The 26,719-nt window shown below is 47.5% G+C and overlaps 2 protein-coding genes across 4 annotated transcripts; both read left to right on the top strand.

The window, feature by feature from the left end:
• The first annotated feature begins 60 nt into the window (after positions 1-60).
• NECAP1 (NECAP endocytosis associated 1) lies at positions 61-6,719 on the top strand. Its single transcript, XM_014887380.2, has 8 exons — positions 61-249; positions 1,532-1,632; positions 1,783-1,887; positions 2,262-2,343; positions 2,746-2,854; positions 2,941-3,127; positions 4,238-4,331; positions 4,448-6,719. Exons 1-8 carry the CDS (start codon positions 152-154, stop codon positions 4,494-4,496), a joined length of 825 nt encoding a protein of 274 aa, XP_014742866.1. The 5' UTR covers positions 61-151; the 3' UTR covers positions 4,497-6,719.
• Positions 5,374-25,384, top strand: LOC148224715 (C-type lectin domain family 4 member A-like). 3 transcript variants are annotated; one of them, XM_088159177.1, is made up of 8 exons: positions 5,374-8,516; positions 9,038-9,183; positions 11,333-17,817; positions 20,526-20,642; positions 23,161-23,253; positions 23,577-23,728; positions 23,957-24,078; positions 24,773-25,384. In XM_088159177.1, the coding sequence occupies exons 3-8, from the start codon at positions 17,751-17,753 to the stop codon at positions 24,921-24,923; spliced, it is 702 nt and encodes a 233-aa protein (XP_088015303.1). In that variant the 5' UTR covers positions 5,374-8,516; positions 9,038-9,183; positions 11,333-17,750; the 3' UTR covers positions 24,924-25,384. The 3 variants fall into 3 exon arrangements, with proteins under 3 accessions (XP_088015303.1, XP_088015304.1, XP_088015302.1); XM_088159178.1 differs by lacking the exon at positions 23,161-23,253; XM_088159176.1 differs by lacking the exons at positions 5,374-8,516; positions 9,038-9,183; positions 11,333-17,817; positions 20,526-20,642 and having other exon boundaries at positions 21,837-23,253.
• Positions 25,385-26,719: the final 1,335 nt, after the last annotated feature.

The following is a 26,719-nucleotide window of genomic DNA, read 5'->3' as shown; positions in this document are numbered from 1 at the left end:
TGGCTCCATCCGCTTCTCCGACGTGGCCCGCGTCTGGCCCGGCCGCGCCGGCGCCCCCAAGCGGTGTCTGCCCTCATCAAAGATGGCGGTGGGCAGCGCCGCTGGTCATTAGGCTCCCGCCGCTCGCTCCTCGCCGGGCTTCGAGGCCGAAATGGCGGCGGCCGAGCTGGAGTACGAGTCTGTTCTCTGCGTGAAGCCCGATGTCAACGTCTACCGCATCCCGCCGCGCACCTCCAACCGCGGGTACAGGTGAGGAAGCGTGCGGCGCCCTCGATCTCCCCGGCGCGGCCCGGCCCGCCTCAGCCCCTGCCCGCACGGCAGCCGCGGGCTGGGCTGTGCCGTGTCGCGTCCTGGCCTCGCCCCGTGGAAAGCCGTGCCCTGTGGCCGCGAGCAGGTCTGGCCATCCCCTGAGACGCCTCCAGCCGAGCTTTGGAGGAGCCGCCGGCTGGAGTTGCCTCATGTGGGCAAGCGGTCAACGCCTGAAGGTAGAGGAGCCTCCTCTCCGTGCTGTGGAGGAGCAGGGACTGACTGTTAGTCAGGGGCAGGAGGTCAGGGCACAGCTCTTGAAGGCAGAGCTGACGTCTGCTCCCGGTTTGCTGGGTTCCCGGGAATGTGACGCTGATGTGCTGCAACGGCACGTTTGATTTGGCCTGGTGGCTCTCGCAGTGGCGGGGAGGAAAGCAGGAGGAATTCGGGGTAATTTTTAAGAAGAGGCTGCAAGACCAGCAGTTAGAAATACCTTCTCTGGTCAGCCAAAAGCAGCAGAGTGTGACTTTGTAAGATGTGCCCACAGGCCTGCTGGAGAAGCGGGTTTGTGTACTCCCCGAACCTGACAGACTGTAGGCGGATGTTGTGCCTGGCCAGGGATGTCTGTTTCCAGTTATAAAGTCCTGTAGATTTTACAGCACCAAGCCTGTCAAAGTTCAGGAAGCATTTGGACAATGCTCTCAGGCACATGGTGTCATTTTTGGGGTGTCCTGTGCAGGGCTAGGAGTTGGATTCAGTGATCCTTGTGGACCCCTTCCAACTCAGAATATTCTGTGATGCCGTAGGTGTAGTCTGTGGCAAAGAGTGTGATGGGTCAGTCAAAATGTCTGTGTGTGTGTTTTGCCTGGTGTCAGCTGCCTGTACTCTGTTATTTTACAACAATAGGGTAGAATAATGGAGTGTTTTTAGTGTGTTACTAATTAATTGTTGGGGTCTTCCCAATGCTCACAAAAGTCACTTTTGTGGATTTCCTGTTCAAGTGAGTTTGGGGGCTTCTGTCTCCCTTCTTTTGCAAGCTTATAAAGGTGAGGAGTTGATGTTCTCTGGATTGTGTCTCCTTCCCTTTGCCCAGAGATGCCAGTCAGAGTTGTGTGTCAATTGGCGGCAACAAGAGAGAAACTGAGACCTCATGCCTTATATTGGGAGGGAAGTGCAATGAGATATCTATGGGGGTTGACGGTTTGGGAGAAGAGACTTCTGCTGAGGTGGCTGGGCAGAATTGGAGAGGTTGACTATGGTCAGTGATAGCTGCTCTTCCTTTCAGGGCATCTGACTGGAAACTGGACCATCCAGACTGGACAGGGAGGCTTCGTGTCACCTCCAAAGGCAAAACTGCTTATATAAAACTGGAGGATAAGGTTTCAGGTAAGGGAAGGGCTGTGCCTTGGCAACGCTGCGACTGTGATTGCTGCCCGTGGGCCTGTGTTTCTAAGCCTGCCCAGAGCTGTGCATGGCAGCCCTGGCCTCACTTCAGGAAGGGTTCGCTCTCCTTAACACCCATTTCTTTGTCTGCAGGAGAACTTTTTGCCCAGGCTCCTATAGATCAGTACCCTGGCATTGCAGTGGAGACTGTGGCAGATTCCAGCCGCTACTTTGTCATTCGAATTCAGGATGGGACTGGTGAGTTGGGGGCCATTGTGTGTGCCAAGTGCGAAAGGTGGAGCTAGGAGTGTGCCAGGAGGATGAAAATGGTGTTGGGAATGCTGAAAAGGCCAAGTGGTGTGCCTGGAGTCTGAGGGCAAGGTAAACAGAGGGGGTTTTCTGCATTGCGCAGAGTCCGGGGGCTGGGCTGGGAAGGAACATTTGTTTTCCAAGCACACCGTGTGGGAAGAAGGGTGCATCCTGAAGGCTAGGGACAATGAACTCCTTTGATCTGCTGGCATCTAGCTGCAGGTGTGTCAGAGAGAGGTAGCACAGAGTTTTGTAGGACAAGCAGAGGGTTTTGTGGCCCAGTTGCAGGGCACCTCCAGTGACTCCTCCTGTCTCCTTGCTAGGACGAAGTGCTTTTATAGGCATTGGCTTCACGGATCGGGGTGATGCCTTTGACTTCAACGTCTCTTTGCAGGATCACTTCAAGTGAGTTTTGCTTTTCTGGAATGCTCTTCTTCCTCTGGCCTGTAGAACGTCGTGGGTGGTGGTGCATGTTCATTTAGCACAGGTTTCCTTGGGGTGGTCCTGAAACCCTGCTCTGGCAAGGGACACCTGTGTGTGCTGCCAGCTGTCATGCAAGCTGAGAGCCCCTGCATGGTCAGATCTCTAAGTCCTAAGCTTAGGTCCTGTGATGCTCCAGGTGCAGTGTTAGACAGCCTTATGGGTTTGTGGTGGTCCCAGATTTGTGCTGAGTGACACCAAGAGTAGGGAGGTAGCTGGTTTGACAAGGCAAGGTAGTTTGGTGAGATGTAGAGAGAAACCACACATTTTTCTAAAACACTGTTCCTTTTTGCCACAAGGTCTCATGTCTTCCTCTCTTCTTTTTAGGTGGGTAAAACAGGAGACTGAAATCTCCAAAGAGTCCCAGGAAGCTGACACTCGTCCCAAATTAGACTTAGGGTTTAAGGAAGGGCAGACCATCAAACTAAACATTGGGGTAAGCAGACCAGTTTACCCTGCTTCTTTCTCTGGATGTGCTGATGGAGACTCTTCTTTACGCTTCCTTTTTTTTTTTTAATACAGAACATGACGTCAAAGAAAGGAGGAGCAGCCAAGCCCCGTGTGTCTGGATCAGGGGGCCTAAGCCTGCTGCCACCCCCACCAGGAGGCAAAATTTCAGTCCCTCCTATACCTCCCCCTTCTTCCACAGCCATTGCCAACCATGTCACACCACCACCCGTGCAGAAATCCAGTAATGCGAGCAGTGCAGGTAAACCTTAGCACTGAGCCAACAATCTGTCAGACACTGCTTCAGCGAACCTGTGTTCAACTTAGTGCCAGCAGTGCCCTCTGAGACACTGTGTGTCCCAAGGGTTGTGGTCTCTTTGGCAGCTCTGGTGTCCCCAGTGCAAGAAAGATGTCGACCTGTTTTACTGAGTCCAGAGGAGGGCCATGGGAATGGTTAGAAGGCTGGAACACCTCTCCTGTGAAGAAAGACTGAGAGGGTTGGGGTTGTTTAGCCTAGAGAGGACAAGGCTCTGGGGAGACCTTTCACTATGTAAAGAGAGCTTGTAAGAAAGATGGAGAAAGACCTTTAACCAGGGCTTGTCGTGGCAGGGCAAAGGGTAAAGGCTTAAACTGAAAGAGCGTAGATTTAGAATGGATATGAAGAAGAAATTTTTGCCCTTCATTGGAAGTGTTCAAGACCAGATTGGACGGGGCTTTGAGTAACTTGATTTAGTGCAAGATGTCCCTGCTCATGGCGTGGCAGTGGGACTAGATGAGATGATCTTTAGAGGTCCCTTCCAACTTAAATCATCCTGTGGTTCTCTAACAGTTAAAGAGGTTGCTGCAGTCTTCTGGATGCTGTGCTAAAAGTGGGACCATGGAGAGGTGTCTGGAGAGTTGATGATCCCTTAGTAAAGGCAGAGACTTCAGCAGTGCTGTCCACAGATTTGAGTGAGAAGAAACCATAAGCTTCTGGGTAGGGCTCATATGGCCCAGTGTGTGGTTTGTACTGTTAAGGTGGTGCCTGTTTGGCAGCTGTTATGATTGCTGAGCTTGGGTTGAGTCTGAGCCATATGTCTGCTGGGAGAGGTAATAAGTGACAAATGTGTCAGATGGTGTGCTGAGTGGAGACTGAATAGTTCCTGAAGACAGTGTACCCTTGCAGTGTCAGCTGGAGGTGTGCACATTCAACAAAAGGAGATGCTGTTATAACAAACCCGTCAAAAAGTCTGACTTTTGCAGGGAGGGTTGGAGTCCCTTCAAAGATTTTCTGCCCCCACATCCAGGAGTTTGTTTAAGGTGACAGTTAAAATGCCTGTAGGGTTTTCTGGATAAGCCAAGGTATTTTTTTTCTCTCTCTCTTCTGCCTTAGATATTCTTTTAGACTTAGATGCTCCTGCAGCTGCATCCAAGGCACCAGTATCAACTACCACGGATCTCTGGGGAGACTTCAGCACTGCATCCAGGTAAAGTGTGGTGAATAGAACACAAGAAGGGTAGTGTCCTGATGGGTGTGGGAAGAACCAGAAGTAAAGAAGTCTTACTGGATCTGCTAATTTGGTTTTCCTTTTTTTTATTTCAGTGCTGTTCCTAATCAGGCTCCTCAGCAGTCCAACTGGGTCCAGTTCTGAATGATCAAAGCAGTGGAATGGGACAAACTGATGACCTAGAGGCACCAAATGGGATCAGAGGGGGCCACAAACCTCTCTAGTCTTCAATCAAATTGGGACAATCCTTCATTTTTAGATCAGACCTTCACTTAAACTTACTATTTTTGATCCAACTGAACCTAAAGAGAACATATTGACTCCTCCCAAGATGGGCAAGGAGGAAAGAGGTAGCCTTATCTCTTCCATCCACTTGGCCATTACATGGTACATCCTAGCTCTTTTTACCTGTCTTTCCTTACAGGGAAAGCAAGAGTCTTGAAGAGAGTGGGTACAGGAGGAGGCTAGGTAGGTGCCTCTGGGTTCCTTGTCCTTCAGATTTTCTCTGGCTAGGCTGTTGCTTTTTGTGGCTGCTTTCAGTAGTGACTGCAGCACCTACAGCTTGCAGTGCTGAGGACAGCTGCATTTGGCTACACCTGCTAAATGGAACCTCTAAGGAGATAGGTCTTGCCTCAACGCAGAACCCTCTTGGATTAATGACATCTGTGGTGAGGAGTGACCCTCCCCATACACACACTACTCTTCTGTCTTTGGTGCAATTCTTGGTAGTGCTGCATGTCCTCGTGCTCCTGTGGGAGGAGTCATGCAAGTCCTTGAGTAGACCTGCTGCCCTAGTGCCGTAGTTCCAGGCGGGCACCCCATCTCGAGGCTCCTGATTTAGCTTGCAGGTTCACTGGAGAAACTTCTCTCATTTTAACTCCTTTCTCCCCAGGCAAAGGCCTCACTGTCACTGAGCTGTTTTAACTGGAAATAGCTTTAAGATAAAAAAAGCCCGTTTTTACAGTTTGGTAGTTACTTGCACTAGATGGCAACCAGGTGATTCCCACCACTCAGCATTTCATGTTCCTGCATCACTGTCCTGAGCCCTGGCCTTGTGTTATGACTTGGCACTGTGTTACAAGTATTACATATCTACAAAAAGAATTATGGTGGGACACTAGATTATTCTCTGATGAAGGGACAGTCTCCTTCCCCTTTTCAACTCACTCTTTTGAGCAAGAAATGTATAGTAGGCTCAATCCTGAGATCTGTGGGAGCAAAATTCTCCTGCCTGTGTTCCTTATTATGACTTCTTCTGAGTCCAACTTTCAGGGATGTGAGCTGGTTATTGGAACTTTTTGTTTTTTTAATGTGTCCAAGCCCCCTCTATTTCCTGTGTGGTTAAGGGAGTTAGAAAGAGGTAAAAAGCCAAGACTTTCTACTTTTTTTCTTTGGGAGAGTTTCCTGAGGCCCTTCAATGTGGACACTACTTCATCTTTAGCAGCTGTGGATGTGATCTGGGGTGTAAGTCTTGGTTGATTACTCTGGGTGAACTCACAGGGCAGGCTGGAAACCTCACAATGCTGAATTGCTACCCTTCATGCTGGCACAGAAGCCAAAACACCAGCTGGGAAGGTGGTCTCAGTGACTTTTGGGGAGCTGTACCCAGTTACTGGAACACTAGGGCTTTGGTGCTTTGCTGGAAGGCTTCTTCCTGTTTTGAACACTCAACACAGGAACACTTTTGTGTCTCTAGCACACCTTCACGAGGGAATGTTTCCCTTGGGTCAAAAATTTTCTAGTGAGGCTTTTAAAAGAGTAGTTAGACATATGCACCTTGTATTGGCAATGGTCTTCTGTCATTTTTGTCTGGCTACAGTGAGGGCATTTTGGAGACAGTTTCACTTAGACCATCCCTCTGGGGAGCAACATTCTTGAAATACCTCTAAAGCTGCTGCAGTTCCACTTGTGGAAGTGGGGACCAGACTGCTCTTGGATGTATTTTAAGTAGTCATTTAACCCTGATTCCCTGGCTCTCTTGGTGTTTCCCCCTGTCAGCCCTCCCCTGCCTTCATAGTCACTCCTGCAGTCTCACTGTACTTCATCTTCCTGCCTCCTGAACTTGTGGATGGCTGTAGTCTGCAAGCAGCATCACATTCTCTACTGGGTTGGCATTTTGTTTTCTTTGTTTGCTCACGTCCTTGTAAGGTCCTGTCATTTCAACTATGTATCAATTCCCCAACCAAGGAAGTTCATGGCGCCAATTAATAACTAACTAGGAGCCTCTTCTGTATTGTCTTAGTATTCTGGAGATAATATATTATGTATTTGAAAAGCTGAAGAAGCAAAAATTAAAGATATATGTATATAAAGCATAAGATGTACTGGTGCAAATGGTAATTAAACAAGTAATACTGGGGAAAAGAATGTCATGAGTCTTCTAAGTTGTCAAAATTGGTTTTGCTTTGGAAGCCTCCAGGTTGAAAGTCTTCATGTCTCCAACAAGATCCTGACAGCCTACTTATCCTTCTGCATATATCTGTTGAGGCCCACAGACTGGACAAGAGCAACTTCAGGAGTGATGGATTCAGGCTCTTTCTAGGCAAAGAGGTAGGAGTGTGGAAGAAGGACACAAAAATGACACGGCTGTTCCAAATTGGGAAAAAAACTCACACAGTACCAAACATGAATCAACAACATGGAAACAGGCCTGAGCGTAGGTTCGTGTGGGACTCAGTAAGAGCGTGGATAAAAATGAGCAAGTGAGAAGACTTGGCTGCACTGATATTTAGCATTTCAGACATTAAAGGCTTCTACAGCCTGCAGATATTTTCAGAAATTATTCTTTCCATGCTGGTAGATGGGAAACAGTCTCTGCCTACTAGAGAGATGGGCAAGGTGAGCCGAGTGGTCCCTTTGTTAGGGGCAACAAGGACAGGCTGCCTGGGAAGAGAGGAAGCAGGAAGATGAGTCACAGCAGGGCAGGCAGGGGCAGAGGTCTCACCAGCAGAGAAGCGGTCCTGAAATACCTAAGCACAAAGATCAGAGCAGGTTAGGATGAGGATTTAGATAGCAGGGTATGTGGCCAGACAGGGACATGGCCAGGCATGGCTGTGCTAACTTAGGCAGGGACCAAGTGTCAGACACTCTTGGCTATGATAAGGCCAGTGTTGCTAAGGTTTCTCAAAGCCAAACACCTCTATTACTTAAGCTGGACCTGAGTCCAGCCAGTCCCCCAGGAGGTGAAGAATATGTTCAGGGCCCTGACATTGTTCTACCAAGCCTGCTTGCAGCCATCTTGCACAGCATGCTTGCTCCATGTTCCTCTGCCAGACAGCAAAGCTGTGTATATGGCTGTGTTGAAAGTACAATACAAGTCTTGTGGCCTGGGTAAAGATAAGAAGTCTTAACCTCTGAAGTCAGCTATTTGAATTGTCAAACATTCTACCGTCTGTAGTGGCTGGGGAAAAAAAAGGCATTTTTTCAGCTCTAGCACCAAAGCTTTTACCCTGTTTTGGAAAATAGGATGGGTATGTTGTATAGGTCCTGGCAGGGAAAAGATGAAGCATTTTACCTATAAGCTATGGGGGAGCTTCTCAGACTTTTCAGTAGGTACTTGCAGCAGAAAGAGTTGAAAAGCCTAAAAGGGTGTTTCTCCAGAGCAGGAGAGTTTTCAGATTAAGCTCACCTAAGGGAAGTGCTGGGATATACTCCTCTTTGTGCATAAAGAAGCACAGAAGACTGGGAAACAGTACATGAAGGAGAGCTTAGTCCTATGTGGAGATCTTCCCAGGCCCTATGCCTTTCCTCAGAGCAAGACCTGCTAGAATGCACACCTTGGTGAGTCCTGTGAAAGTTTTCTCTTTCTTCCAATTGGGGGCAGACTGCAGCACATAGAAAGAATTAGGAAACAAGTGTCAAAGGAAAGATCCCATTTTATCTGTTTTTTGGTTGTCAGTTCTTCTGTGGGAGCTGTAGTTGAGGTGGGATGTGAGTATTTCCCTGCCTCTTCTCCCACTAATTATATTCTGTGTTCTGTGACTTTGTGTCTCAGAGCCATGCAGCAACTGTTCGTACCACAGCCAAGCAATATGGATTGCAGACACAAACCTGCCAGATTTCACAAAGCCTTGATGCTGTGTTTGGACTCCTGAAGAAATGGAGAAGGACTGTACATTGGAGGAAACCAAAATCCCCAAAGTCTTCCTGAGCTTTGATAATGAGGTAAAAGGATCTGAATCTGAACTTACCCTGCTAGATCAGTATAAACCTACAAGGTTCTAGGAGGAAGAGCAACAGGGCTGTTAATGTATATAAGCAGAGTACTGTGGCCCAAGTGATTAACACACGTTATAATGCCTCCAGGTCTAGGTAGCCTGATGAGTACCCATTATATTATGTGAATAGACTCACTCTGGAGACTTACTGGTCTCTTTCTTCCAAGATAACAGCTCTGTCCATGCTAACAGGGAAAGCACATTGCAGGATGACAGCTTAATTTTGCCATCTGCCATTACCAATAGCTGTATGTCCCCATCCAGAGCTGGGGCTCTGATGGACATTCCTTGAAGCTGAGCATGGGAAGATCAGCCATCAACAGCTGGGCCATGTAGTGGCTCCTGACCAGAGCTAGGTTTTCCAGTCACTGCTGGGATCCTGCGGTGGACTTCTTGCATCACCTGTGTTTGGGGCAGGCTAGGCAGGTAACTTGCAGTGAATGGTCTGCTCTCCATTTTCTTTCCCAGGCATTGTAGGATGGCACCTCCTGTGTGTTGAGGAAAAGCTGCTTAGTCGACTGGCTTTTCAAGCCTTGAAGCAGTCTGAAGAGACATACCCTAAAGGAGGGAGCTGCCTGTAACTTACAGCCTTAGTGTTCAGCCTTATGTGTTAGGTATGTACAGAGGTGTGGCCGCTCCCTGCCTTCTCAAGCCTAGTCTTCCAGCCTGGCTGGTTGGCTGGTGACATCCACGACCAGGCGTTGAGTTCAGTCTCACCGTGTGGTGCCATCTGCTGCCGAATTCCTTTGTTGCGGCCTTTCCCGCGATCCCTGGGCTCAGCCATCGTCTCCAGGGACCCACCATCTCCAGGGACTGGCTGGGTGCCTAGCAGCCGAGGGGGTGGTGGGTGGGATGCAAGCAGACATCACCTGAGACCTGGCTAGTACTGGTAGGGTGCTCTCTGAAAGGAAATCATAGCTGGTGATTTGTAGTTTAGCAATGGTGGAACTAAAGCTTCCAAATGTAGCCATGTCCTGCTGTTCTGTCCTCTGTGCTTCAGTGTCCTCATGCACAAACACGGTATAGTAGGGCTTGGAACTGAGCTGTCTCAGGGCAGGCACAAATCCCCTGTTGTGGTCGGTGTGCATACAGGTATGGATGTCTGTTGTCTTTAAAGTTTGGCCCAGAGGAATGGAACTCCTCCTAGTCTTTTTTAAAGTGGTGGCTAAGCACATGAGTGCATGTTTATGGTGTTAAGCAAACTGTTCAAAGATGTGTGAGATGCTGTTGGTAGTGCTACACAAACCATCCTTTTGGTTAACTGGCAGGAACAAGGAGCTGGATTCCAGTGAGAGGTAAGGGGTAGGACAGCATTTTCCTTTGCAAATATATGCTAAGTGGCTATAGATACAGGTGTATGTCTGGCCCAGAGTTAGCGGCTGCTGTCACCAGTACCTAAAGCTGAAGTCAATACCATGGGTACATGTATAAAGTATGTTTGGAAATCACTCTTTATTGGGTAGAAAAGCCCATCAGCGATACATCCCATACAGAAACAGGGTTACTGTAAGCAGATAGCCTGCCCTGGGTAGCCTGGTCTAGTTCCAAAAGTAGTTCTGATTTGAGCAAGGTTTGAACAAGATACCTCCAGTCTGAAGTATTTCCTAGCACAACTTTAGTGCTCAGCTGTGCTGAGGTGGGTCCCAGACTGGGGCAGCAATGTGGTGAGATGTCTGATGGGGGGTTGGTCAGTGGAGAGGAGTGCTGAGATCTGACAGTCATCCTTCACCTCAGAAAGGCCAGAGGCTCTGTCCTCTGACCAGGATGGTGTGCTGAGCCTGTCCTGTCCAGTTTTAAAATGCTAAATATGCAAATAACTGTGATCTGGAGGCAGAGTCTAAGACGTGGGCCGTGGTGCTGCAAGCCAGCGTGAGTCACCAAGGAGCACTTTGACCTCTTAGTCAGTCCCAGCCAGCAGGGAGAGAGCAGCAGGGGCCCTTTGCCCTCTGGATCAGTGCCAGCTCTGTGCTGGAGGCTGGCACCCTGGAGTGCCATTTGCCCACCCTTCGCTTCCCTGTGCTGACTTCAGTGTCCTGGCACGGTAAAAGTGGGTGACACAGGTACCTGGAGGATGTGCTCTTAAAAAAACCCCTACCTTTCCCCATCTGACAGTGTTGACATCTGTGTCATGAGGAGGTTCCTGCTTAAGGTTGAACCCCGAGGCTTGGGGCCTCCCTGCCTGGCACTAAAACTTTCACATCATGTTCCATTGATGATGTGCCAAGAAGTGTTTGGTTGAGCTGACTGTACTCCCTGGATTTAGTTCAGATTTCTATGGCTGTTTCCAGATGGCTTTTGCTTTGTCCCATCCTGACTGGACACGTGGCATGGCTGCTCTGGAGGCAAGTGGTGTCCCCTCACCTCACTGCTGGCCATCACAAGTTGGGCTGGGAGGCTGCAAACGGCCTGCAGGGCTACCTTGGCCACAGGGTAAGGGGAGGACAGGCCACTTGCAGTCTTCCTGATAAATCCACCCTTGAGGATAGGAGGGGGTGAGAGAGCTCTGCAGGGCTGGGCCAGTTTGTGCTGCTATTCCAGTGCCACCTGCTACAACAGCCGAATCAGTACAGCTCTCCCCAGAACCTCCCAATGAGAATGTTTTTTACTGCATTCCACTTACATGCATGAGAGGATGTGGAGGGAAACAGTTTAGGTTCCAATAAGAGTGACCCTAAGGTTACAGCGGGAGTCTGAGTGACCTTATGTGACGGTTCCATACTTGCTTGGTGACTGTGTTTTCCATTTTATTGCCTTTCTTTCCAGTCCCCCCATTCCTCCTTCAAGAGAGGGAAATCAAGTGCATTCACCTTACTGGGCAGAGAGTAGCCAAACTGAATTCAAGGCTGTGGAGATCTGTGTGGTCTTTAGAACTGGAAATGAAGCATGAAGAATTCTTTCTGTGGAGGGGTATTACATGGCCACAGCTTGTGCATGCGAATTCCTTATGCTCACTCCAAGATAAACTCCACAACCCCACCTCTGAAAACAGGCCACTGGGTCTGACTAGGACTTGGGTCTGGCCCAGGTTTGAAGTCAGATGTGGTGCTGTGGCAAGCAACTGCAGTATCTGGTTCTGATCTCCAGCCTTGAGACGTGGGACTCAGATTCAAAAGAGAAAGGAGACAAGGGTGCAATGTTCCCAAGTAATGGCATAAAACAAAGCTCTGAGGTAACTGTATCTGAATGTGCCCTCTTTGGCTTTGATTTGGTAATGTGTTAATTGGGGGAAATAAATAAAACATATTTTTGCTCTTCTGAGGAAAATCCTCTGTTAATGCTACATGTAAAGGGGCAGGTTGGGGCTTCTTGTTTCTTTGAATATTCTCTGTATCATGTTCTTCCCTCTCTTACTCTTTCCCTTACACCTGAGGGATTTTGGTAGCCTATCACACTAGAGTGAGCACACGAGTTTGCCTTCCCAATTATCACTGAATTTGAGCTCCCTCAGCTCAGGTAACTTTGGGACATGATGTCTTCTGCTTGAAACCCTCAGCACTTACTGAAACTTGGCAGGGATGTGGCCAGGGGAGACATGCACAAACTGTTTTGGGGAGGAACTTTTCTTTTTTATCACTCCTACTTTTCTTTCATTCCCCTGTGTTCTGCATGGCACTGTAACTGCATTTTGGGAACTTGCTGATCAGTGGCAATGTATTAGTGTCACACTGGGTGGTTCTGCTCAGGATTCCATGTCCTGCCGACTCAGGCCTGTCTGTGGTGAAGTGCTGCCACCTGCCAGAAACTTGTGTGGCTGCCTTCTATTTAATCCATCCCACTCATTGCTCTCACTCCCCTTTCCTACTGTCCGTTCAGTTCTTCCCTGTTTCCTCTTCACCTCTGGATGCTCAAATGTCTTTTTCCTGTGTTTTCATAGCTCCATATAAGCCATTTTTTTCTTGGTCTCCTAGCAACCTGTATGGAACCCTGGTTTATCTTCTATCACTAGAGGGGGTGACAGCCTTCCAGAAGAGGCCTCCTCCCTGCAGCTCTGGACAGTGTCAGCCTTGGCTGAGAAGGGCATAAGGTGCCTTTCTTTCAGATCCCAGCAGGCTGCTGTGCTCCCACACTGTCCCCTGGAGCAGTACAAACTGGAGCCCGCCACCCCTCCCGTCCCTAACCAGTTCCATGCAGCAGGGTACACAATAGGATTACTTATTGCTACACTCTCTCTAACCAGCCAAATCCCTCAGGAGCTCTCAAGGAGCTCTTGCTGCCTGAATCCCTTCTGTTTATTAGTTATCTGACATGCCTTATTCACTGCTCAATGTCAGGCCTTGGGTCCCCTTTCTCTGTATTTCAGTGCTCTTTTTATGCTCTGCTCCATAGTCTTAATCCTTGAAAAGGAGCAAGGTGGTGTGGAGAGGGAAGACCAGGAAGGTGGCATGTATTCACTTGTGATGCTCTTCTCAGCCAGGTGCAGGGATATAAAGCCTGAATCTGGTTTAGGTTTTTATCTAAGTGACCTGGAAGTCTATGCTACCTACAGGTGCTGTAAGAGCAGGTGATGCCAGGACTGTAGGCAAAGACCCACAAGAGGCAGGATTTCATTACAAGAGTTACATTGACTCTCCTTAAAGTACATCATACTTATACACATGTCCATCAATTAATTAGTTATATTAGAGATGTCAAACCTTTAACTTCCTAAATCTCCCTGAGACTTCTCCCCTTCCCCTTCTTTGATATGTTCCCTGCCAGCCTGGGATTTGCTGATTAAAAGATAGTTTAAGGCAGAAGGTGACCCACTGCTATTAGCAGCTGTTTCACCTTTGAATTTCCTGAGAATTCCTGAGACCATCTTTCCCAGACCTGCTAATTCCATATGTTTTGCACAATCACTTTTATTTTGGGCAGATCCTTTGGTTCCTCCACAAACCAAGATTCTTGTGTGTGAATTTCACCAATTTATTCCGTTGTGACAAATAATTAATTTAGCTTTGTTTTCATGTCCTTATTCTCTCTGACTGCTTATTTTATACCCTGCTCTTCAGTTGCCCTCAAGGCAATATGTAAAATATAAAAGGGTTCAAATAAGTTCTGACACCTTTGGCTTTGTTATGGTTTTGCAGTTACTGGAGGTCACACTCATTTCAATTTTCCTCATTTGGCTGCAAGGGCAGCTTGTTGAAAAATGCATATTGATAATCCCTTTGGGAAATAATTTTAGTCATGTCAGCTTCATTTTACCTTTTGTCAAATCTTCTAAAGAGGGTCTAGGTATTTGGGTGGCCAGTGTGATGTCCCTATGTAACCTCCATGTCACTTGTGATGACTCACAAGCCTTCAGCTCAATTCCCTCAGCTGCCCCTCTCTATTCGAACTGGCTTGTAAGAAGTGTGTCATTTCCCCTGCAGCTTCCACCACAGCTCTGGTCAATTTAAAAAAAGGATTTCTTTTGGAGTGTGTGGGGTCATACCTTTAGGATTCGAGTCCTACCCTTTGCCTATAAATTTGAATTTAACTCTTCAGGTTCAGCTGGATTTTCAAAAGAAGTAAGGCATGTTCAATAGTACAGTTTCACCTGCTTACATGGACCTGCATGCTAAACCGGGTGATGCTGGTTGTGGGGTGAAAGGCTTGCAGCTATCACCTTCTTCAAATCTCACTGACAGGTACAGGAGAAAGAGCATTAGTGCCTCTGCTGCCTTCTCTTTGGGTCAGGGACAAATGGTGCCCGTGGAGCTGGCAGAGCAACCAGTAGCTGGAGCATGAGTAAGGAGGGAAAGCAGAACTGTAGGAGTCCCAGTAAGGAACTGGGGCTTGTGAGGCATGTGGGAGCTGAGAGCATGGGAAGAACCTGGTGCTGTGGGGTAGGGCTGAGCTGAAAGACATCTATGGGGAAACACAGGTATTGTGGGAGGACAAGGGAGTGAGCAGAACACAGGAGAGGGAGGGGAGTAACTGCAGAACAGCAGTGAGAATGCAAGGAAGCAAAACATGAGTTTTGGAGGGTTTTAAGCAAGTTTTTTTTAAATTATTTTTTCAGCACCACAACTAACTGCAGGGTCCAGCCGTTCCTGTCTCCCACTCATTTACATGCCTTTGGTGCATATGAAATTCAAAGGATGAATTTTTCCCTCAGGAATATCATGTGATTGTTGTTGCACATTGGCTCAGCACTGCATCCTATGGAACTATGATTCAGGGTTTAATTTTGATAGCAAGCAATAACTCTGTTGGCTGACAAAGAAAAATTGAGCTGTCTACTGATGTTTGAGTGCAGTCTAATGTAATCCAATAAAAAGGGCAGCTAGAGCCTGATTTTGCATTTGAAATGCCTCGGCTGTGTTCGGAGATGTGTTTCAATGGAAAAAGCTCATGAAGCTGCTCTGTAACTTCCTTCTCTGACTGCTGATTGTGTTTCCTGTTTCTTCACAGTGGAAATATTGAAACCCTACCAGCAAGTAAGCCTTTTCTACAGAAAAGGAGAAAAGGCAGCAGACTGGGTCTGCTGAGGCTTGGTTTGGTGGGGACAGGAGGAAGCATGCAGAGGATTGCTCTGAATTCTCAACAAGAAATTTGAGGGCTTAACAAGATTTCAGCAGCCACTTAGGAAGGCTTAATTCTAGTGAGAGGGCCAAGACTGAAGACAAAGGATATTGCTGGAAGGATGTTGGAAAGGGAAGCAGGCAACATGCTTGCTTGAGGCTTCTCTCCTGCAGCTGTTCTTATTCTTGTGTAAAAGTCACCTTCTTTGCATACAATACGTAAAGGAGAAGTAAAGTTTGCTCAGGACACTGTCACGATCCGCTATTAATACAGAGCGGGGGTTGTGATGGTTCTTTAGATCTTAAAGGTGCAAACAGGCAAAATGCAGGGGACAAAATCAGTTTATTCAAAAGCAGAAAGTCAGTTTATTCAACAACAGCAATGCATTTCATCAAATGCCAACAATTCAGTTACGGTAGAGGGGAGAGGTATAGGAAACAAAGTATAGGGAGAGGGGAAGGAAAGGAAGGGATGGGAAAATAGCTACCAACAGACGAGACGGGCGTCCTCACGGGCCAGCTGATAGATGAGTCTTCGTCTGTGGGGAGATCTCAGGGGTCTTCTCCAGGGGGTAGATGGGTCTTCATCAGTGGAGAGATCTCAAAGGGTCTTTCTCAGAGGGTCCCTCTTTTATAGTCCTTCTCCAAAGCGAGTGGCCTCTGGCCAAGAGGTGGGAAGATTTATGGACCATTGTGTGGTGCTGCAGGAGACAGGTACAGTCAAGCAGTCCTCAGTTGGTACAACACAACCTCTGGTTGGTGCCACAACAGCACAATTCAGTGAACACAATACACCAGCACACAGTCACGGGCATCCACCTGGCCTGGCCAGGAAACCATTGTTGGGAGTCAGCCTGGGTGGGGGTCCTCGAGGTCTCCTTGCGACGGACGGGAGGCAAAATCAAGGGGAACTTCGGACCAACCCTTACAGACACACAAGACACAAAGAGGGTCCTTGGTAAAGACATCTAGTTACATATGCCCCACTCTGTTTAGAGGCAGTTCTCCATAATCTGTGTTCAGATTCCCTTTAGCTTCTGCCACATTGTTCCCCTCTGTTGTCTGGTGCGTGTTCTTCCTTCTACTGCCCTATCCCAGCTTCACCTGTGCTCTGGTTACCCTCTGTGCTCTCTGGATGTCCTGTGAGCATCTCATTCGGCTCTGCCATAAGGGAATTCCAGCTAACCAAACTAGCCAGCTTCTTCCTTCTGCTTGTTTTGGAGACCTTGTTGTGGCTTTCCAGCACTTAGAAGGGGCTTATAAGAAGGATGAAGAGAGCTTTTTGACAGCAACTGTAGTGGTAGGATAAGGGGTAATGGGTTTAAACTGAAAAAGCCAGATCTAGATTAGATATAAGGGAGAAATTCTTTACAATGAGGGTGCTGAGACACTGGAACAGATTGCCCAGAGAAGTTGCAGATTCCCCTTAATTGAAAATGTTTAGGGCCAGCTTGGAAGGGGCCTGATGTAGTGCAAGATGTCTTTGCCCATGGCAGGTGGGCTGGTGAAGATAGTCTTTGAAGGTGCCTTCTGGCCCAAATCTTAGTCCTATCTACTGACTGAATCCTCCTCACCCTGCATGACTTACTGGCATCTATTCTCAGAAGTCCTTCTGATTTAGAATGGATGTCAGCAGCCATTTCCCTTGTCTCTTTTCAAGATCTGCTCCAGTTTGAAATCAGACTAAGCACTGACATTTTGCCCAAGGCAATATCAGGTCTTTACCAGAAAAGAGATAACGGAGATAAATGAGTGTTGGAGAAGTAGCAGAAAAATGTAAACCATCCCTTTTCAACCTCTGAAATGGAGCCTGAAGCCAGCACTGCTCTGAACTTCCACAGGCTGTGAATCACGTTATAATAGAAAAGTTTCTGTCTGTACTCTTCCCAGTAATCTCTCAGACCATCAAGATATTTTTTTTTTAATTCCACTTTGCTTGTTCTCCTCCCTGACCCCAGCCTGATCCTTCTGTTTCTTCATGGATATATCAACCTTCTGATTATTTCTATTTCTCTGTCTAAGGCTACAACTCCTCAGTCTCACTTCTACAGGAACATTTTCTAGTCTGAGATTTGTTCTAGTGCTGGCTTCCAACTGGGACAGACTTTGAAGAATGAGACATAGCTGCTACATTTGATGTAGCAAATGCAGCTTAACCACAAGGGACAAGTTGAACAGAATGCTTTTTGTGCTGGACTGCAGGTTAAACTGGGCTAGGACCTGTGATAGCTGCAAATGTGACAGCAATGGTAGAAGTACTTACAGACAAAGAAAGGCATGAAAATATGAGAAGATAGTGGAGTAAAAAAGTTTAAAAAAAAGAAACCCCATGAAAAGGGTCTTACAAAGGAAACCTATCAGCTGAGAATCTGATATGGGAAGGAGGAGTGCAACTTCCTTTTCAGTTGTGAGGTTCTCATTTTTCTTTCACGTCTCAAAATCTTCCATGCTGCCAGGGCTGATTTCCTGGGCTAAGAAGCTGAAGATCTCTTTGGAGCATTTCTGAGCTCCCAGGAATTCTCAGGTTATCTCCAGTGCTTCCAGTGTTCAGCACAGCCTTCTTTGATGGGCAGAGGGTGAATGAACAGATGGGGAAGGCTCAGTAACCTATTTGTGTCACCCTCTGGAAACAAGGAGCTAAAAGGACCAGTTTTTATGTGGCAAAACTAAGGACAGGGTCACACTGTGATTAAATGGCATCAGAAATCACCTATGCTGAGGTGAAATTCAAGAATGAATCACCGGCTCCAGTGGTCAAAGGTAAGGAATGAATGGGTTATTTGGGAGAAAGGGAGCTGGAAGGAGTGGGGCTGAAGAAGAGGGAATGGAGATTTTTCCTTCTGTGACACTGGTTCCTACCTGATCTTGATGGATTAATGAGAAAAGGGAGCTAAATGATCAGGAGACTGAAGGAGTTTTGAAATAAGAGTCTTGAGGACCGTCTCCAAGAGGAAAGGTGAATGGGAGTTACAACATGAACAAGAATGACTATTGGGAGCACAAACTGTAGGTTTCAAATGAGCATTCATTAAGGAAGCTGTTTGGGCTCCCTCAGTACCCTACATGTTATGTAGTCCTGAAAGAGTAATTTTTGGACCATGCTGAGTACCAACAGTAGAGACTGTGGTTTATTATAAACAGTCTGATCTGTCACAAAGGTGGAGGGGCTCCCAAAGCAGCAAATAAGCCCAAGTGCCGGCTGCTCTTGCCTCTGAGTCAGACTACAGATTGCTGCTTGTGGAGAGGGTAGGAGAATCAACATGCCTGCTTATAGTAGAGCAGTCAGTTGTACTCTGCAGCTTCATGAGAAGTGGTACTGGCTGCAGAAACATAACCCCATCGTCCATGGCTGATTGAGAAAGAGTCCTTGGAGAAGAGAGACCCAAAACTTGAACAACCTGAAATATACAGAAGAAGAATTATTTAAGATCTGAAGGGAGATCCAAATCTGTTATTGATGTCTTCCACTCCTGGAAAACATTTAACACACTCAACAAACAATTTTTTTTTCCTATTAAAAATTGCATATGTAAAATGGTTCTTTTACTAACTGCTTGCAAATTTAAGGCATATTCAGGTCAGTAGCTACTCCATAGTCATTATGCCACAAGTAGGAACTCATTGAGATGTTCTGTGTAAGGCTCACTGCTTCTGCCCGACACACAGGATCCTACACAACAGCAGATTCCAGGGCAGTAAAAGTATGTGTGCATAAATCAATGAATGATGATTTTTAAAATGAAATAAATAATTACTGCTGCCTAAGGGTATTAGCTTGCCTATTTACAGTTTGACCTCAGTTTTACAATCCCAAACAGAGAAGGCATCAGCTCCAGGTTATTCCTTGCCTGCTCTGAGGCATGAGTCAGAGAAATAAAGAGTGTACGTAGTCATGTCTGACTTGAAAGCTCATTGTTTTCAATGCACCAAGATTAGTTGGTTCTGGATGTAGTTAGCATTTCCACTGTGATGAGGTGGGGTGGTGGAAGTTCCCCATCATTCCAAATGATTATTCCAAACATATCAAGTCTGTTGTGTTGTGATCATGCTGGACGTGTTACAGATCACAGACCAGCTGTGGAAAGCATTTTGCAGGGAGCTCAAGATTACTGCACTTCAATTGTGTTGCTGAGGTGCACAGCATGCAGTGCTCCCTGTGCCACCTGGGTGTGAGTGTGGGATGCTCAGGTCTGACTGGGCACAGGTTGAACAATCTCTAGATGTGCTGAATATCAAAAAAATCAGTTGGACTGGTTAGAGCTACTCTGAAATTGGACTCCAGATCATGATGAGGGCTTGCTTTCACTAAGGAAAATGCTTTGGCTAGAAAAGCATGATTTGACCAGGGAAACGTGGACCTTGCCTGTCCACACATATTTCCTCTCCAGATAATGAAAGATGATGCCTTTTGCCCTGCTGTAGCAGTCTCTCCCAAGCCTTTGGGAAGTAGTCAGAAGGCTTCCACAAAGAGCACGTTTCTGACAGTCTTGCTTACTAGGCATGTCTGGCAGGCACACTTCATGCTGAACAACGAATGAAGGCTCTCTAAATCTTATCATTAATAGCACTCTCTCCCAAAATGTCTTTACTCCTGTCCTGCAGTGAGTGCTGCTGTCTGTTTACCCTCCTGTTTGCCCTGGCTTGTGTACCTGCCACAAGCTAGAACAATCCCCTAACACGTGTTTGCTTCTCCTTCCCCGTGGCCCATTCTCCCGCCTGCTCCCAAACCTCCTCAGTGCTGGCAATATCCCTCTAGACAAGAGCGAGGTCCTGGCAAATCTTAATCTGAGTACTTTACTCAGGCTGCTGGACACAGACCTCTGTTCTCCCCAGACATCCAGCCTAGCACAACCTAGCTTTATTACAGCAAATCTTTGGATCCTGACGTGGAAAGCAGAGATGGAAGGAAAAAACAGATCTTTTAATCTCCCAGTGATGATGTGCCATCATAGCCTTGCACAATTTTTGTCTCCCATCCTCACTCAGATTACACCACCTTTCTGCACAGGAAGTCCAAAATACTAAGAAAGAACTGAAGCAGGCTGAGAAAGTTTTCTGTGAAGAAATCAACATGAAATCTGCCCTTGTATGTCTCAAGTATCATGGTTTGAGCAATGTTGGATTTGGCAGCTTTGGGCTCAATCTAGAAAGACGTTGTTTCACTGCAGATTTTGAGGTCCTGTGAAGGGTCACCCCCAAACACCAACAGTTGTCCTTGTTGGCACACTGGCTGGGCTGGGAACACCCTCAATGAATTTGACTTTTCTCCAGAAACCACAGACATTCCCTGCTCTGTTCCAGTCTGCCCTTCTCCCAAACCTTTTAAATTCCATATAAAAAATGAAATTATTTTCATTTTCTTTTGAGGAGCTCTCCCTTGAGCAGTACATCCTTTGTATGTGGACTGTGGACTGACGGACCCATAGTTGACTGTGGTGTTTTATTTGGTGTGGTTCCATCCCTTTTAGCACCTCCTGAGACAAAGAAGCCTGAGCACCATCCCCAGAAATATCCACTCTGGCTGCCATGGTTGATCTCTCTGCTGCTCCTCTTGGTGTGCTTTGCCCTTGTTGTCGCCCTCCTTGGTGAGTATGTGCAGGAGACGTCTGGGGGGAGTGCTGGCAGAAAAGTAGAGAAACCAGGGTTCATGGTGGTCTGGGCTTTGTGTAAGGTCTCAGGTTTTCCTGCCCTGACTTTGTATATGTCTGCATACATCCCAACAATCTTCCACTGTTTACCCTGCAGCCTTGTCAGCATGCCCAGATTGCACATTCCAATCTTGCATGGCCTTTTTGGAACTCTGGAACAATTCTCTACCTTTATTTCCCACAAGAAGAACTCAGTTACATTTGGCAGATGGGAAAACGTGGAGACAGAAGCACAAGTGTCTATACAGGCAGCTGAATCTGCACTTAGGCTCTCTAAGGTGCTTGGATAAGCTTTGTGTTCTAGTGCAAAAACGTGGCTTCTCACAGTCCTGGCATCTCCAGGATTAACTGCACAGTGCAGTTAATTAACTCTCACTTCTTTTTAGGGTTGATTGCAGAACAATTCCTTAGAGGTTTTTCCTGGACATTCTGTTTGTGAAGACTGTTTTATTCTCATTTTCTATTAAAGATAATTCATTCATGGCATGTTTGCTCAAGTTGTCCATAACCACAATGGATTTTGGAAGGGGCATCTTATTATGATAAATCACTGCCTTTCCTTTTGCTGCCCATAGTGTCTGAGTCCAGAAGTTTGTATTGCTTTGTTCTCACACAGCACTCAGCCAAATGGTTGGGAAGTTTTAGGCTGGGATGTTAGCATCTGATACCTTCTGATACACATGGAAGGATTTAATTTTTAGTGAATTTTTACTTATCCAAATTAATTGATGCTACACAAGATTTTGGTTTAGCAGAGTGATACAGCATTTAAATGAAAAACCAGTACAAATTGCATGTAGCAGACAGTGGCCACTGCAATGCACAGATGGATCACAATACAAACAAGATTTTAATTGCTGGTCATACAGGCATGGAATCATAGAATCATTAATGTTGGAAAAGACAGCTCAGGTCATGTAGTTAAACTGCTAACCAACCACTGCCAAGCCCACCACTAAACCATGTCTCCAAGTGCCACATCTACTTGTCTTTTGAACACTACAGGGAATGGTGACTCCACCACTTCTCTGGGTAGTCCATTCAATGCTTGGCCACCTTTGAGTGAGAATGCTTTTACTAATATCCAAACTAAATCTTCCCTGGTCCTACTTCAGACTATTTTCTCTTGTCCTGTTGGCTGTTACCTTGGAGAAGGGGCTGACCCCCACGTGGCTACAACCTCCTTTCAGGGAGATGTAGAGAGTGATAATGTCACCCCTGAGCCTCCTTTTCTTCAGGATAAACACCACCAGATCTTTTAGCTGCTCCTCACAGGACTTGTGCTCCAGACCCCTCCCCAGGTCCACTACGCTTCTCTGGACAGTGCTCCAGCACTGAAATATCCTACTTGTTATGAGCGGCCCAAACTGGACATAGTTCTGCAGTGTGCTCCACATCAAGACCTTGAGTGTCCCCAAATACCAGGACAAAATAGGGGAGTTTAAGCCAGCTCAGGCCCATTGCTTTCTTCAGGTATGTTTTTGTTAGTCATTCAGTTTTTTACACTATTTTGCACTAAGGTATACACTTCCCCTGTGCTGGTTTGGCTAACTGAGGAAGATGCTACCCCCTTTTTGATCTCTAAACACTTGATGAACACTTCCACAGCTGACCAATTCCCTCAGCTAAATAAACCAAATGCCAACATCCTTTTCATCCCCATTATGTAGGGATAAGGTCCACTTTATTGGCAATGGGGGTGGTCTGTCAGATATTGCCCTTGCCCATCTCCTCTCAGCCTTCTTCCATTGCAGCAATGCACTCATCAGGCAATAAAGCCACTAGGATTGTTCTACTCATAAGTAAACATATTTCTAAATTAGATGATTGATGAAAATAGGCACCTGGACTGTTAAGCACACCCTGATCAGCTCCTAATCCATACTCCTGAGTGTCTGAGTTCCTTGTAAGTCCTTGGGATTGCGGCTGTGGCCTTTCACCAACACTGCATTATTCCCCACAAAATGGAGCTAGTAAGTCCTAGGATTGTGTGCTCCCCCCTGGTTGCAGCAGCTCCAGCTGGATGTGATTCCCTGCACCTGGACTGTGTGCTGCTGGTGGAACAGGCCCAGCTGATGGGAGACTCCTCCCAATGCCTGTTGATGTGTAGTTTAGGAAGAGACAAAGTGTGACAGTGAGAGAATGCTTTGTAGGCTGGCAGCTGGGCTGTAGGTATGTGCATGGCAGAGTGGCTGTGGTTGGGTGGGATCAATCCTGCCATGTGTGTGGCATGTCCTCAGTGGGATGTGCTTCCAGGGATCCTTCTGCTGTCTGACTTGGAAGACGATCTCTGTCTGGCTGGGATGGCAGCTGTGCCTCTGGTTTGGGCCAGGAGAGGTGGCAGATGGGACAATGCTTGGTGGGGAAATGGTGGAAGGAGAGTCAAGGGGCCAGAGATGCTGTGTGAGGAGCTGGCAGGAAGGGGTAATCCTGCTGCCTTTCCTCTCCTTTGCAGTGGTTCTCTTCTGGCACAGCACTGACCAGCCCAGAGCCCTGCAGCAGCAGTTCTCGGAGTGGAAGTGTGACTCAGCAGTGCCACAAGGCACAGGTCAGTACTGGCAATGTCCCCTCTTCCCTGGGGCTAAAGGCCTCAAGGAGGCTGTGCCAGAACAACTCAAACCACATCACCAAAAGACCTTTGCAAGACATGAGACCCCCTTACAAGGATTACCATGGCTTTGGGCACACAAAGCTCACTGGTCATACCCCAAAGCAATGAGAAAAAATGTCTGTATTATCCCTGTTTTTCAAGCACTTTCTGTCAGGAAAAGTCCCTAAAGAGAACATGAGGACTGTCCCTGGAAAACTGGGATTTTGGCAATCACCATCTCTTGTTAGTAGCCTTCATCTCTCTGTCCTCTCCCTGCACAGAACGAGGCTGGACGTGCTGCCCAGAGGGCTGGAGAAGGTTTCAAAGAAGCTGCTATTTCCTGTCCCTTGATAAGATGAACTGGGCTGAGAGTGAGCAGAACTGCACTGGGATGGGCTCCCACCTGGTGGTGATCAACAGCAAGGCAGAGCAGGTACATGCAGAGGGCCGAGAGAGGGACCCAGCAGGCAGAGACACAGTGCTGGGCCCTGGAGGGGACTCAGAGCCCCTCCTTGTCCTGCAGGGGAGGGAGAATGTCCTGTCTGCACCTCTGCAGCACCAGTCCCCCTCTGCCACCAGCCTCACCCCACAGGGAATCCTGATGCCTCCCTGTGCTCAATCCTGCACCTCATGGACATTGTACTCCCTGTCTGATTTCCAGGAGTTCCTCTCTGAGCAGATAAAACAACCTCCAGAAAGAGAGAATTTCTACATCGGTCTGTTTGAGGAGGAGGAGGGTCAGTGGCAGTGGGTGGACGGGACTCCATTTGATGTGACAGCAGCGTGAGTATCTCTGGATGAAGAGTGTTTGGAGTGAATCCTGGTAGGGGAAGAAAGTAGGAGAGATGTGAGGTGCATGAGAGGAGGTTGTCACCACACTTCCTTGTGAGAGATCAAAGATACAGCAGGCCTGGGCTGTGTAGGACACCAGGGTCACATGGCCCATCTGTGCTGGATATTGGTTATGAATTAACTTCCTATGACATGGAAGTCAATGCTGGAGGCATAGAAAAACCTTCACCTTGCTGTCAGCAAGAGCCCTTCAGAAGCCTGATGAGCAGCCTAGCCTGACCTCCAATCACTGCACTTGTATGCACAAAAAGGCCTGTGCTGAAATGCAGGGAAAGAGATGGGGCACAGGGAGACAGCACCAGGACTGTCCTTGCTATGTCTTGCCCTGGAGGCTGACACAGGACTCTGCTGGGTGTGAGGTGCATGGCATGAGTGGTGGTGATCAGTTCCCCCCAGCAGGATGGAGCGGGGCCCTGTTGTGCTGGAAGGCTGTGGGAAGGAGGCAGGTTTCCATGTGACACTGCTGCCAGTGGGATATGGAGCAGGAGCAAGGGCACTGCTTCTGCCCACAAATCAGCACTGGGAATTTCTGTCTCTTCCCTTCAAGTCTTGCATCCCACTGTGTCCTTTTCCAGCAGTGCTTTACAGTGGACACTGGGGTGTAACCAGCCTGTCTCTGTCCCAGGTTCTGGAGAAAAGGAGAACCAAATAATGGCCTTGATGAGAACTGCACTGTAATCCATCGTCCTGTACAAGCTCTCAACAACTGGAATGACATCCCATCATCACGTACCAGTATTTATCGAATTTGTGAAGCTGCAGCAGTAACTGTGTGATGGAAATACCCCAGTCCTGAGAAAAGCTGGGAGCTGAGCTACGAACTGGGAACAGCGCTGGATATTCTGGGAGGGGTGGGGAGCCCTGATACATCTTCACTCTGTGGGAGGGGACCATGTATGTGTGGGAGTAAAATGAGCTTTGTCCAGCATCCCCTGTGCATGGGGTGGCTCAGGAATAGAGAAAGGCTCAGGCTCTCCAAAGCAGGTCCTGTGTTCCTGTGTCCTCTTCTCTCTTAGAGGGTCCAGGAGCTTCTGGCTGAAACAAGATGGGCTTCTCCAGGAGGAAGACACAGGAATGGAAGACTGATATCCACATATTCAATGTCCTTCGTCTCCTTGAGCAGAGGTGTTTGCTTTTTGTTGAGTCACATACAAAATGTCCTCTAGTTGTCCTGGATTTGCTGAACAAATTCTGAAACTTAGACAAGACAAAATACAATATCACACCAATGCAAAAAGGCTCTGTGCTCTCTGTGCATATCTCTCTTATCCATTTCCATCTCTTTCCTGTGGGGATATAATCCGCCAGTTATGGAATGGCTTGGGTTGGAAGGAACTTGTAAGGATAGTCTAGTTTCAAGCCCTCTAGGTCATGGGCAAAGACTCCCTCCACTAGACCAGGTTACTCATATCCCCATCCAGCCAGGCCTTGAACATTTCAGGGATGGGACATCCACAGCTCCTATGGGCAGCTGGTTCCAGTGCCTCACCACCTCACAGTACTGTATTCCTTCCTAATATTTAATCAAAACCTGTTCTCTGTCAGTTTCAAGCCATTCCCACTTGTCCTATTACTACATTATTGTGCAAGAAGTCCCTCTCAGCAAGGCTATTTCCACTCATGTAGTAATAACACTTGTAGGGATTTGACTTAATTACATAGGATAGAGTTAATAACAGAAGCAGATGTGAAGAAGTGTCACAGGCAGCTTTGAGAAAGCAGTTGTCAGCAGAGAGTATTGCTGGTATCAGGGAACTGGAGAATTGCAGTGCTGCAAATGTCCTCCCTTCCCTTTCCTGGTGTCCCAATCTCCTCCACATTCACAGTGCAGTTGTGTATCTCATCCAGACCTAACTCCTTCTGTGATGCCAATTGAGTGTCCTGTGGTGGGAACATGACCACTGCGCTCTTCCCAGCCTCTTTGTGTCTGAGATGATTCTGCCCTCTTCCTTTGGTCTGGACAGCAGCAAGTGATAAAGTAGGAATGTAAATGCAAACAGCTGTGTGAATTGAATAGCTGCAACTATTTGAGGGGCATTTGCCACAAATTACCTCTGTTAAAGAAGAACATGACCACCAGCCTAACAATAACCAAGGCATTAGGGATAGGCTTCTGAGGCACACAAGCAGTGTGAAAACAAAGTCTAGATGAAGCAAGAACATTGTAAGAGAGAGAGGAGAGAGAAGTGGGAAGGAAGGAAGGAAGGAAGGAAGGAAGGAAGGAAGGAAGGAAGGAAGGAAGGAAGGAAGGAAGGAAGGAAGGAAGGAAGGAAGGAAGGAAGGAAGGAAGGAAGGAAGGAAGGAAGGAAGGAAGGAAGGAAGGAAGGAAGGAAGGAAGGAAGGAAGGAAGGAAGGAAGGAAGGAAGGAAGGAAGGAAGGAAGGAAGGAAGGAAGGAAGGAAGGAAGGAAGGAAGGAAGGAAGGAAGTGGCCATTGAGCTCAGGGTGCTCTGCAACTTGGCCACCTCTGTCTGTAAGAAGCTCCCTGGCAGCTGAATGCTCTGGGTGACCTCGCTCATGGCACTGAGGGGTGCAGCAGGCACAGACCCACAGCTCTGCAGTGTGACAGCGTGG

This window comes from Sturnus vulgaris, chromosome 2 (genome assembly GCF_052056855.1).
Source record: "Sturnus vulgaris isolate bStuVul1 chromosome 2, bStuVul1.hap1, whole genome shotgun sequence".
Classification (NCBI taxonomy): Eukaryota; Metazoa; Chordata; class Aves; order Passeriformes; family Sturnidae; genus Sturnus; species Sturnus vulgaris.
This window is presented reverse-complemented; position numbering and strand designations above follow the sequence as displayed.

Excerpts from the sequence above, each read along its gene's own strand:
- NECAP1 (XM_014887380.2), top strand. The coding sequence starts at position 152 with ATGGCGGCGGCCGAGCTGGAGTACGAGTCTGTTCTCTGCGTGAAGCCC. Across the intron at positions 2,344-2,745 it reads TCTTTGCAGGATCACTTCAA|GTGGGTAAAACAGGAGACTG; the intron begins GTGAGTTTTGCT and ends TCTTCTTTTTAG. Across the intron at positions 3,128-4,237 it reads CAGTAATGCGAGCAGTGCAG|ATATTCTTTTAGACTTAGAT; the intron begins GTAAACCTTAGC and ends CTTCTGCCTTAG.
- LOC148224715 (XM_088159176.1), top strand. The coding sequence starts at position 22,950 with ATGTGCTTCCAGGGATCCTTCTGCTGTCTGACTTGGAAGACGATCTCT. Across the intron at positions 23,254-23,576 it reads AGCAGTGCCACAAGGCACAG|AACGAGGCTGGACGTGCTGC; the intron begins GTCAGTACTGGC and ends CTCCCTGCACAG. Across the intron at positions 23,729-23,956 it reads TCAACAGCAAGGCAGAGCAG|GAGTTCCTCTCTGAGCAGAT; the intron begins GTACATGCAGAG and ends TCTGATTTCCAG.